The sequence below is a fragment of the Canis lupus genome, chromosome 4 (genome assembly GCF_048164855.1).
Source record: "Canis lupus baileyi chromosome 4, mCanLup2.hap1, whole genome shotgun sequence".
Taxonomy (NCBI): domain Eukaryota; kingdom Metazoa; phylum Chordata; class Mammalia; order Carnivora; family Canidae; genus Canis; species Canis lupus.
Window position 1 is genome coordinate 18,632,270 of NC_132841.1, and position 12,895 is coordinate 18,645,164.

General features: G+C 35.0%; 1 protein-coding gene across 9 annotated transcripts in view; it reads right to left on the reverse strand.

Annotated features, from left to right (window-relative positions):
- The window catches only part of CTNNA3 (catenin alpha 3), a 1,664,912-nt gene that overhangs the window by 554,078 nt on the left and 1,097,939 nt on the right, over positions 1-12,895 (reverse strand). For 8 of the 9 annotated variants that reach the window (XM_072823257.1, XM_072823258.1, XM_072823262.1 and 5 more), the window contains one exon: positions 817-973. In XM_072823257.1, coding sequence (XP_072679358.1) covers positions 817-973 — 157 coding nt within the window. Of the gene's footprint in view, positions 1-796; positions 974-12,895 lie in introns of those variants that run through there. The other variant, XM_072823264.1, reaches the window with a different exon arrangement.

Below are 12,895 nucleotides of genomic sequence, written 5' to 3' on the forward strand. Positions count from 1 at the left end.
CACTGAGCCAGCCAGGTGCCCAAAAATGTAATTTATTTTAAAGAGAGGCTTAATTTCCCCCCCTCCCCCCTCGAGTGGCTTAATTTTTAAGAAAATAAAAAAGATGAAGAAGTATTTAGTTCTTTGCTGTTATAAAATATAATCAAAAACTTGAGTTTTGCTTCTGAGACTATGGCTTTATGAGACTAATTTCGTAATCCCATGGGATGCTATTCCAGTCTGTGATAAAAGAATCACCTAGGTTTGATATGGAATCTCAAGCCCATCTGTAACTGCTGTAGTTAGATGTTTAGACTTATTATTTGATTATATCACCATTATTTAAATACATATACTGGAAGTTGAAGTATATATGATATCTCAAATCAATGAAGACTTTTTCTTTCTAGCATATATATATTATATATAAAATATATAAATATAAATAAATATGTATATATATATATATTTCTTTTTCTGAGTGGAGAAAAATTCTGTCAGAAAAGAAATCAAAAGATACAAATATATAAAAGGAGGAGAGAATTGTTTATTCAAAAAGTCAGAGAATGCCTAAGATTTCCAGCTACTATTTTCAATTATTTTTTGCCTATGAATAGGAGTTTCTTTTAGAGACAGTGTAAATTGTTGAGTTGTAAGGATTACAAGGCATGAGGTTCATTATCCTAGAGTAGATCACACATAGCAGTACTTTGCTTCAAGAAAGATGATCATTAAAAAGAGTCTCATTATACTGCATAAAATTAATTATATTCAGAATTATCCTGTTTCAGAAAATTGACAAGAGCAAATGTATAAATTAAAAGATCAAAAACATACCAGATACAGCAAGGAAGTCATCAATGCTTGTAATGTCATCTACAGCTTCAGTGAGGACATGGATATGATTCTCCCATGTATGCTTGTACATTTCCATGGTTTTTTTGACCACTTGACTTTTGGGTCTTGCAGCCAAAGCAAGTGCAGCATTAATGATCTGCAAAGATACAGAATGTTCACATGGTGATTTCTTTGGTAATAATTACCAGATAACTATTCTTAAAAGATAAGAATTTTAAAAGATTTTAAAATTTTAAAAGAACTATATTCTTTTTAAAAATAAAATATGTACATCTTTAACAACAGGGAAAATGGTAAAATGTCCTCACAAATAACTCTTTGCTTTTAAAATTATTATTTTATTTGTGGCAATGATCTAATTATTTTTAGAACTATTTATTGAATGTCAATGCACTAAAAACTGCAAGAGCTTCAAAGATAATTGGTATCTGCCTTTAAAGAGCTGCTTTATTACTCAATGGGAAGGGCAATATATAACTCAGTTCAGTATGCAATACGTGCCATAATCACAAATAATGACCACTACTCTCTAGAGAGCAGGAGGATCACCTTAAGCAGAGTTTTTTTTTTTTTAAGATTTTATTTATTTATTTATGAGAGAGTGAGAGAGAGCACAAGCAGAGGGAGAAGCAGGCTCCCCAGTGAGTAAGGAGCCCAAAGCGGGACTTAATCCCAGGTCCCAGGATCATGACTTGAGCCAAAGGCAGATGCTTAACCAACTGAGCCACCCATATGCCCCAACAGAAGTTTTGAATACAAGTTTCAGGGAAGTGTAACATTTTAACTGATTATTTGGATTCACATTGCACAACTCCATTGTGAACATGTACTATGTGCAAAGCACCATGATAGAGCTTTGACTTCCTTGAGGTCTTGCAGAATTTTGCCAGGGGGGGTAAATATTCATTATTAATTAATTTTTTCATTCATTCATTCATTCATTCATTCATTCAGTATTTCAAATATATTCTGAGTGCATCTTATGTATGAACTGTTGGTGTAGATTTCATTTACAGCAATAAACGAGAGAAATAAAAATCATTGCTTTCATGGAGCTTTTATTACAGTTGAGGCCCAGAAGCAATTACCAAGTTAGATAAGTAAAACATATGGTCTGTAAGGTAGTTGTAAGAACCAAGGAGGAAAGGGCAGAGAAGGGGGATAAGGAATGGAGCAGTGTTGAGGGTAGGAGGTTGATGATTGTAGCATGGCCTCACACTGAAGCAGCCATTTGGGTAAAATCACTATTAGAAACGACTGATGGGACAGAGAAGTGGAAAATTCAAAAGGAGAGAAAATAAAGGAAATGCTGTGAGAATGGTGAGCAGTCTCACCTAGAGGCTTGGGTGTGCAAAAGAAATCAACAGGAGTTCTTGATGGTCCTCCTCAGGACTATGGCCTTATTTGGAAGGCAGTGGGGAGTCATTTTGACTTTGAAGCAATTTGCTCAGAACTAAACTATAGAAAAATTCATATGGCATAGGAGGCTACTGCAGTAGGTTACAGGAGTAAGATAGAGCCTGGACAGCAAGGGTGGAGGTAATGAAAAGGTTTTGATGGAAATTCCAATTAATTAAGGATGAGGATAGGTCAATTTCTGCCAAAAATACCATGCTATCATTAAGAAATATGTGGAAAATACTTTCTAAGGACATGAAAACACAACCAATATAGTACAATAGCAGTAGATTAGAAAGCATTATGCTCCAGTGAAATGACAAACAGTGAAATGCAAACATGCTAGGAATAAAAGTGAAATGAATACACACACCAACTAACTGGTTTTCTTGGATGGGTGGAATTTCCAGTGCTTTTTATTTATTTGTGTGTGTAACTGAATTTTTCAGATTTTTTTATGGTGAATATATTTTAATTGTATGGTCAGCATAAATGAAGCTATTCTTCAAAGAAAGATGATTACGAAGGTTTTTCCATGAGTAATGGGGAAAAATTATTTTAATCTTAATGGAGGAGAGTACAGAGAGTTAAAAAGTCAGTCAGGGTTACAGAAACAAACACATACAATTGTTTTGGAAGACAGTGTTGATGAGAGGTGTTAGATCTCAACTTTCCTATTAGAGAAGTTGACTTTGAAGTGACTCGGCTCTCCATATAAATCACACAGTTACCTGAGATATGGAATTGGAGCTCATAAAAAAGTTGTCATTTATTTAGCCATTTATTTGTCCATGTATTGAAACAAATTAGTTTTACATAGCAATAATGTAGGAGACTCTACACTGGATACTGACATCACAATCAAAATGATTTCACCATAGTTTCTTCTTTTTTGAAAAAAAAAAAAACTATTTATTTCAGAGAGAGAGAGAGAGTATAAGCACGCCAGCATGAGCAGAAGGAGGGGCAGAAGGAGAGAGAGAATCTCAAACAGATTCCAGGCTAAGCAAAAAGCCCAGTGTAAGGCTCCATCCTAGGACCCTGAGATCAGGGCCTGAGCTGAAACCAAGAGTTGGTGTTCAACCAACTGAGCCACCTAGGCACCCCGAGAGTCTACCATAGTTCCTAAAACAGCCCACAATCAAGTAGGGCAATCAGCCAAAAGCCAGACAATTATAACATAGCAGTGATTCTTAGACTTCAGCCTACATCACTTGGCAGGCTTGTTAAAACACATATCCCTGAACTCACACTCTAGAGTTTCTGATTCAGCTGATGTGCTTTGGGGCCTCATAATTTGCATTTCTCACAAGTTCCCTGGTATTAGTGATTCTACTGGCCTGGCATTCTCATTCTGAGAAGATTTGGAAGAAAAAGAAGATAATAATAATAAGAGAACATACCTTTGAGAAGTCGCAACATATAGAAGGAAAAAATAAACTGGAAGGGATAAAGATGAGAGAAGGAATCATCAAGAAGGAGGTAGAAAACAAAGGTATTAAAGAGACGAGCAAGGAAATCTTTTCAAAGGGTTAAATGCTGTAGGAAAGTCAAGAATAATGAAGACTGTTTTAGCTTTCAGGTTTGGAAAATAGGAGTTGATGGTGTAGCAGAATATTGGACACAAGATTCAGATTTCACCAAACTAGGGGGGCAATAAGAATAAAAAGAATCATTTTCTGCTCAGTAACCCTTTGGAGGGGGTTACTGCCCCTTACTTAAGTGACTTGCAACGAGTTATTGGAGGTAGAGGAGGGGAGAAATTGGTTGCTTAAAAATATTATGTTGATATTCTTTCCTTTTATTTCTTTTTTATGAAAGGGGAACACATTGAATTTTAAGGAAACACACACTCTTTTTAGAAATAACTACTGCACAATATTCCTTGGCTTCAGTTTTAGAGTTTTATTAACCTATTAACTTACAATGTACGTTTGTGCACAGTGCAAAGGCTCTGGTCTCTGGTGTTTCATTGTCCCTGCAATTGGACAACTGTGTAAACATGTGGTTGTGCTGAAATTATGCCTTCACAGAAAGGCATACTCTTAAAGTACTGGTGTGGAACACTCAGTGGAAATATGGAGTCATGAATATAAGACAGGCTATATTTTGTAAGGACATTTTCAGTTCTGCTTCTGATCCAATTTATCTGATTCAACAGTGCACACTATGAGAAAACTTTATCCTACTTGAGTCTCCCAATATTTAGCTTAAATCTAAAAGCTGACAAAATTCAGAAGATGTGCTAACCCTCTTTAAGGAAGAAGAAATCTTCTTCCCAATGTCACACTCCTAGCATTTTAGCTATATTTCTGGAGGGGAAAAAGACAATTCTCAAATCCTCTTCATGCATAACTAAAGGTGAATGAGATATGTTACTTTCTGAGGGATTTTTCTTCAGATTATGGTAGAGATGTGTACATGTCAGAATCCCCCCCTGACCCTGTGAATCACCTAGTCAGCTCACGCTTCAAAGAGTCTCTTCAACTTCAAGAGCTTATTATATTTTAACAGGACTATTTTAATCACCTTCTCAGTAGTTACCTGATTCCAGGTTTATTCCAAGCTATTCTCCGTACTACAAACACATTTCTTTTTCAAATGCGGAAGTGACCTTCCTTTGCTGATAACCTTTGATAGAATCCTAGTTGACCAAAAATAAAATCCAAATTCCTTTTCTCTGATTTACAGTCTAAAAACCTTCCCTGCAAGTTCACTGTGATGGAAAAATTAACCCCCCTCCATCAACCTCATTTTAGGCTATGTTCCAGCCATATTGTCTTAAGCTCCATTTTCTGGTGATACCATGTATCTTTACACCACTATGGTTTTAATTTTACAACTGAAACCTCCTTAACGTCCTTGTTCGTTCCTTTTCCTGCTCTGGTCTATCTGAAGAAATGTTTCCTACCTCTAAAAACCTGCTGAAATGTTACTATATACTGTGAATCTTGACCTATTCTCTCGAACCAGGTAACTGAATTGTATTCTGTGTTTGAAAAGCTCTTTTTTCATATAACAAGATTGTTATGGTATTGCATGATTGTTTATACACATTTCTGCTTCACATGAGCCTCTTTCATATGTGGGTGGGACTATGTCTCATTCACCATTGCTTCTTAGTACACCAATCATGTCAGTCATAGTTATTACTATATTTATAAACTGTTCCTGAAATGCAGTATTCTGCTTTCTCTCTCTACAAATTGGACTATTCTAGATACCTTACAGAAGTGGAAGCATATGATGTTTGATATTTTGTGTCTAGCTTTTCCACATATAATATCTTCAAGGTTCATCCATGTTGTAGAATGTGTCAAAACTTCATTTCTTTTTAAGGCTGAATAATATTCCACTATACATACATATCATATTTGCTTACTTATTCTTCTGGTGATGAAAAGTGGGTCATTTCCACCATTTGATTGTTATGAACAATGCCGCTATGAACATTGATTTACAAATTTGTGGTTGAGTCTTGACTTTTAAATGTTTAACATGTATATCTAAAAAGAGAATTGCTGAATCATATGATAATTTTATATTCAACTTTTTTAGGAAATTCTATACTATTTTCCACAATGGCTGCAGCTTTTTACATTCCCACAATGCACAAAAGTTCCATTTTCCCTTCATATTTGCCAAAAATTATATTCTTTTTTAAAGAAAATAATATCCATCATAATGTGTGTGAAGTGGTATCTCATTGTGGTTTTCATTGTATTTCCCTAATGATCACAGATGTTAAGTATTTTTTCATGGCCTTATTGGCCATTTGTTTTTTGTTTTTTGTTTTTCTTTTTTTTTTTAAGATTTCATTTATTTATTCATGAAAGACACAGAGGGAGAGAGAGGCAGAGACACAGGCAGAGGGAGAAGCAGGCTCCCTGCAGGGAGCCCAACATGGGACTCCCTTATTGGCCATTTGTATATCTTCTTTGGAGAAAAGGCTATTTGAAACTTTTGCTCATTTTTAAATTCAATTGTTTCTTTGGTTGTTGAGTTTTAGGATTTTAAAATATTTCTGGATATTAATCTCTGATCAGATATATGATTTGCAAATATTTTCTCCCATTCTGAGTTTTGCCTTTTTTTTTTTTTTTTTTTGAGTTTTGCCTTTTTATTCCCTTGGTAGTGCCCTCTGTTACACAAAAGGTCTTCATTTTAATAAAGTCTAACTGATCTACTTTTTTCTTTACTTTCCTGTGTTTTTGGTGTTATATGCAAGAAATCATTACCAAATTTAGTAACATGAAGATTTTGCCCAATGGTTTCTTGAATTCTGCAGTTTTAGCTGGTATATTAAGATCTTAGATCCATTTTGAATTAATTTCTGTACATGGTGCAAGGGAAGGGTCCAACTTCATTCTTTTCATGTGTATATCCAGCTTTCCCAGTACTATCTGTTCAACAGACTGTTCTTTATCTTTTGAAAGGTCTTGGCACCTTTGTCAAAAATCATATAACCATAACTTGGAGATATTACAGAATCTATTCTAGGCAACTACAACAAAGTAAGTCAAATGAAATTTTTTTCCAGTGCAAACTATAGTCTATTAAGTGTACAACAGCATTATCTCTAAAAAAAAAATGTATATACCTTAATTATAAAATATTGCTAAAAACATGCTAACCATCATCTGAGCTTTCAGTGACTGATGTTTTTGCTGATGGAAGGTCTTGCTTGATGTTGATGGCTGATGACAGACCAGGGCGGTGGTTGCTGAGGGTTGAGATGACCATGTCAATTTCTTAAAATAAGACAACAATGATGTTTGCTTCATAAATTGACTCTACCTTTCGTAAACAATTTCTCTATAGAATGTGATGCTGTTTTACAGCATCTACCCACTGTAGGATATTTTTTTTAATTGAGTCAAATATTCTCAAATCCTGTCACTGCTTTTTCAACTAAGTTTACATGATATCCTAAATCTTTTGTTTTCATTTCAGTAATTTTCACAGAATCTTAACCAGGAGTAGATTCCATCTCAAGAAACCACTTTCTTTAGTCATCCAAAAGAAACAACTCCTTTGATAAAGGAACTCTTGTGCACAGTTAGTGGATATGTGAACTGGTGCAACCACCATGGAAAATAGTATGGAGCTTCCTCAAAAATTTAAAAATGGAACTATCATATGATCTAGTAATTCCCCTATTATTTGCCCAAAGAGTATAAAAACACTAATTTGAAAAAATATATGCTCCCTTATATTTATTGTAGCATTATTTACAATAGCCAAATTATAAAAAGAACCCAAGTGTCTATTGTAGACATATATGTATTACAGAATATTAATGACCATAAAAAAATAATAAAATCTTGCAATTTGCAACAACATGGATGGATCTAGAGAGTATAATATAAGTGAAATGTCAGAGAAAAAAAAATCACTCATATATGGAATTTAAGAAACAAAACAACGGAACAAAGAAAAAAATGGATAAACCCCCAAATAGTCTCTTAATTATAGAGAATAAACTGATTAATTACCATAGGGGAGGTGGATGGGAGGACGGGTAAATAGATGAAGGGGATTAAGAGTACACTTATCATGATGAACACTGAACAATGTATGGAATTGTTAAATCACTATATTGTACAACTGAAACTAATATAATCCAAGAAACTAATATAATTCTTTATATTAACTATATTGGAGTTAACTTTTTTTAAAGTTAGTGAAAGAAAAATAAGCGACTCCTCTGTTCAAGTTTTATCATAAGATTGCAGCATCTTCATGCTCCACTTCTAACTCTAGTTCTCTCACTATTTCTATCATATCTGTAGTAACTGCCTTCACTGAAGTCTTGAACCCCAAAAGTTATCCATGAGGGCTGGAATCAACTTCTTCCAAACTGTTAATGTTGATATTTTACCTCTTCCCATGAATCACAAATGTTCTTAATTGCATTACAAATGGTGAATCCTTTCCAGAAGATTTTCAAATTACTTTGCCCAGATCGATCAGAGAAATCACTATTTATAGTAGCTATAGTCTTGTGAAACATATTTCTTAATAAGGCTTGATCGTTGAAGTTACTCCTTGATCCATGGGTCACAGAATGGTTGGTTGTGTTAGCAGGGATGAAAACAACATTAATCTCATTATATCTTTTTTTTTAAGATTTATTTATTTATTTGTTCATGATAAACATAGAGAGAGAGATTGGCAGAGACACAGGCAGAGGGAGAAGCAGGCTCCATGCCGGGAGCCCGACTCGGACTCCATCCTGGGACTCCAGGATCATTCCCGGGGCCAAAGGCAGGAGCTAAATCACTGAGCCACCCAGGGATCCCCTCACTGTATGTCTTGATCACAGTTCTGTGTGACCAGGTGCATTGCCAATGAGCAGTAATATTTTGAAAAGAATCTTTTTAGCTTAGTAGTAGTTCTCAACAATTGTCTTAAAATATTTGGTAAATCATGTTGTAAGCAGATATGCTGTCATCCAGGCTTTGTTGTTCCATTCACTGAATGCGGGCAGAATAGATTTAGCATAATTCTCAAGGGCCCTAGAATTTTTGGAATAATAAATGGGTGTATCTTCAACTCAGTCACTAGCTGCATTGGTTCTTGACAAGAGAGTCAGCCTGTCTTTGAAACTTTGAAGTCAGGCATTGACTTCTCTCTAGCCATGAAAGTCCTTGATAATATCTACTTCCAATATTGGGTTGTTTTGTCTACATTGAAAATTTATTGTTAAGTATAACCACCTTCGTGAATGATCTTAGTTTAATCTTCAGGATAATTTGCTACAGCTTCTACATTAGCATCTGCTGCCTACCTTGCACTTTGATTTTACAGAGATGACTTCTTTCCTTAAACCTCATGAACCACATCTGCTAACTTCAAAATTTTTTTCTGCAGCTTCCTCACCTCTCTTAGCCTTCACAGAATTGAAAAGAGTTAGGGTCTTGCTCTAGATTAAGCTTTGGCATAAGAAAATGTTGTCATACTATGATCTATTCAGACCACTCAAACTTTCTCCATATCAGCAATAAGGCTGTTTCACTTTGTATCATTTGTGTGTTCACTGGAATAGCACTTGTAATTCATTCAAAATATTTTCCTTTGCAATCACAACTTTGCTAACTACCTGGCAGAAAAGGCCTAGCCTCTGGCTTATCCTGGCTTTTTGACATGCCTTTCTCTGTAAACTTAATCATTTTTTTGAAGATTTTATTTATTTATTCATGACAGACACAAAGCGAGAGAGAGGCAGAGACACAGGCAGAGAAAGAAGCAAGCTCCATCAGGGAGCCTGACTCGGGACTCGATCCCAGGTCTCCAGGATCACACTCCGGGGCTGAAGGCAGTGCTAAACCACTGGGCCACCGGGGCTGCCCAGCTTAATCATTTTTTAAATAAAGTGAGAGTGAGAGTGTGCAAATCTCCTTTTCACTTGAACACTAAGAGGCTATTGTACAGTTATCAATTGGCCTAATTTAAGTATTGTTGCATCTCAGGGAATAGGAATGCCTAAGAGGAAGACTCAGAGGAATGGCCAGTCTGTGTAGCAGTCAGAACATACGCAGTTATCAGTTAAAATTGTCATCTTATCTGGGCATGGTTTGTGGCACCCCAAAACAAATTGTAACTGGTGTTACAATTACACCAGTAACATCAAATATCCTTGATGACAGATCACCATAACAAATATAATGTTTAAAAAATTTTTGGAATATTGTTAGAATTACAATATGACATGAAATGCCAAGTTAACAAATGTTACTGGAAAAATGGTGGCAATAGATTTGCTTGATTCAGGGTTCTCATAAACCCTTGATTTATAAAGCAACAGCAACAACAACAATAACAAAACAAAAAACAAAACACATTATCTGTGAACTGCAATAAAGTGAAGTATAATAAAATAATGCAGGCCTGATATGCAAATATTTATGTCTGGGTTGTCTATTCTATTCCATTTGTTTATAATTCTGTAAGTCTGTTTGTAAGCCAGTACCATACTTATTTGATTACTGTAGTTTATAGTTTTTGAAATTAGGAAATGAGAGTTCTCCAATTTTGTTCTTTTTCAAGATTGTTTTAGCTATTTGAAGTAACTTGAAATTTCATGTGAATTTAAGAAGTGTTTGTCCTATATCTATAAAATCATTGTTGGGATTTTGAGGAGGATTGCATTGAATCTGCAGATTGCTTTAGGTAATACTGTTACCTTACTAAGTTTTATAATCCATAAACAAAATGTCCTTCCATTTACTTAAATATTCCTTAATTTCATGCAGCCATTTTTTATTATTGTCAGTGTATAATAATAATTTCTTTAAAATTATTCCTCAGCATTTTATTCTTTGTGATGCAATTGTAAGTGGAACTGCTCTCTTAATTTCCATTTCAGATTGTTTATTTGGCTTTTGTGCATTGAGTTGATACCTGTAATTTTGTTAGCTTCACTTATTAACTCTTAATGGTTTGTGTTTGTGTGTGTGACTTTTAGGGTTTTCTGAATATAAGATCCTGTCATCTGTGAACAGTGATAATTTTACTTCTTCCTTTCCAATTTGAGTACCAAAAAAAAATAAATAAATGATTTTTTCGATTTGGGTTTTGTCAGGCAAGTAAAAAAAGGCAAATGAGTTGAGTGACCTAGAGGAGTAGAACTTTAAGCCCCAGGACTTGCTGAGAGCTCTCGTCAACCCATTCCTCTGTATCTGGTGTCTGCTATCCCAACTACATTCACTGCCCATGCTCACTGATAAAGGCTACATTTGATGCTAATTCTCTTTACGAATGATCTTCATTTCTCCATCCTTGTGGATGCCTGTTCAAACCAGTACAGGGTCAGGTTATCTGGCACTCCTGGGAAAAACTAGCTTAGTTTCCAAAATCCCATTTTCCTTTCTTCAGGCTTCTATACTTTCTAGTGGTATATGTGGCCAAAGCCTCGGCATGGCTTGGGCTAAGCCTTTATCACTTTTAAATATTAAATCACATAAGGTATTTTTATTACATTCTGCTCTCATTTGCCTTGGGAAACCCTCATCCATCTAAACTAGATTCATAATATTTAGGATTTTCAGACTGTGTTAAGTTTTTTTGTTTCCCTCCAGGTTTCAGAAGTTTGTATTTCCAGGGCCTCTCACTTGTAACAGGCCCATCTAAGACACTGGAGAGGGCCTAGACATGTGCTCACATGGTCTTTGTTTTTTGTTTGTTTTGTTTTGTTTTGTTTTGTTTTGTTTTGTTTTGTTTCACATGGTCTTTGCTCTAGTAAAATTTCCCACAAGTATTTTGGGATCCAACTAAGGGAAATTGAGTTGAGGGAACTCGAAGGTATACATTTGGTTTGGGTTCAGTGAATATGCTACAAGAGGTTTAGAGTCACCTCTTAATATGTCCTTTTCTACACTCATACTTGTGGTGCTGACATCATATTATGACAGAATGTTTGTTTCCCCTAATTTCATACTCTTTCCTTAACCTTCCCAAACTGCAAAAACAAAGACTGAATCATCTTCTAAGTTTCTGTGCAGAAACTGGTATTACAAAATTAGTTGCTGTTATTTAAGAGGCAATCGGCAGTGTGTAGCAGAAAGAAGAAAGGAACAAAGGAGAGAGAGGGAAAGGACAAAAAAAAAGGAAAGGGAAGAGAAGAAAAGAAAGGAAAAAGTTTCATAGATGCGTCTGCTATATAATAATACCAATATTATATCACTCTTTTAGATTTGGGGATATTTTGATATTTATCAACATTTTAAAACTAATAACTAGTTGTCATTTATTTTTGCATTCTAAAAAATACTCTTTTTTTTTTTTTTTTTTCCTTAAAGAAGGCCCTCAAATTTATGAGTTTCAAGCCCCACACAGCCTGGTCTGCCATAGCCAAACCGTGCATTTTTCACAAAAAGCTACCTATAGTCTGAAATGATAAAACTAACACAGATTCCACTGCAGTATTTCATCTGAACTCTGTGTTGATATCAAGGCATCAGCTTTGCTTCCTTAGGGAAAATTGCAGTATGAGATAAAGAAGCCTTTTAAAATATTCTACAACATTTAATCCTTTGTAGAGACAAGTGACGCCTTTCCCTCCACCTTCCCTTTTCATGTGACAATTTTTTTTGAAAGAATTTCTATTTTATTTCTAAAATTTGGTCGCGAATGGCAAACTAGTGTGCTAACTATAGGACTAGTATTGATAGCCTGCAATGTTCCACGCAGGAATCTAAGTACTCAATTTGCATTAACATCTTTAATCCAGTGAGGAAGGCCCTACCAGTATTCATTCCCTTTCTACTGGCAAGACAAGAGGCACAAAGAGATGGAATAATTAATACAAAGTTACAGAAGGAAATCTAGATTAGAAGCCAAGAGTCTTAAGTTACAGTTTTACTTTGCTTCAAATTGATTTTCTGTCCACAGAAGAGTCTTATTAACACTCCTAGGACTCATTTTCCCAGAAGTGAGAGGTACATGTGCACTGGGGAAAGTGTGGGGGACAGCGTTTGAGTTCACTAATTACAGTAAGGTTCCATCAGATTTAAACATACAGGTTTCAAGCTATCATTTGATGCATCTACTTCTCCTCTTGAAAGATTTCTGAAAACAATTACTTAAAAAAGTGAAAATAAATCTAAGTAATTTAATTTTTCCTCAGAGATATTTCAATATTGGCATTGATACAAATAAT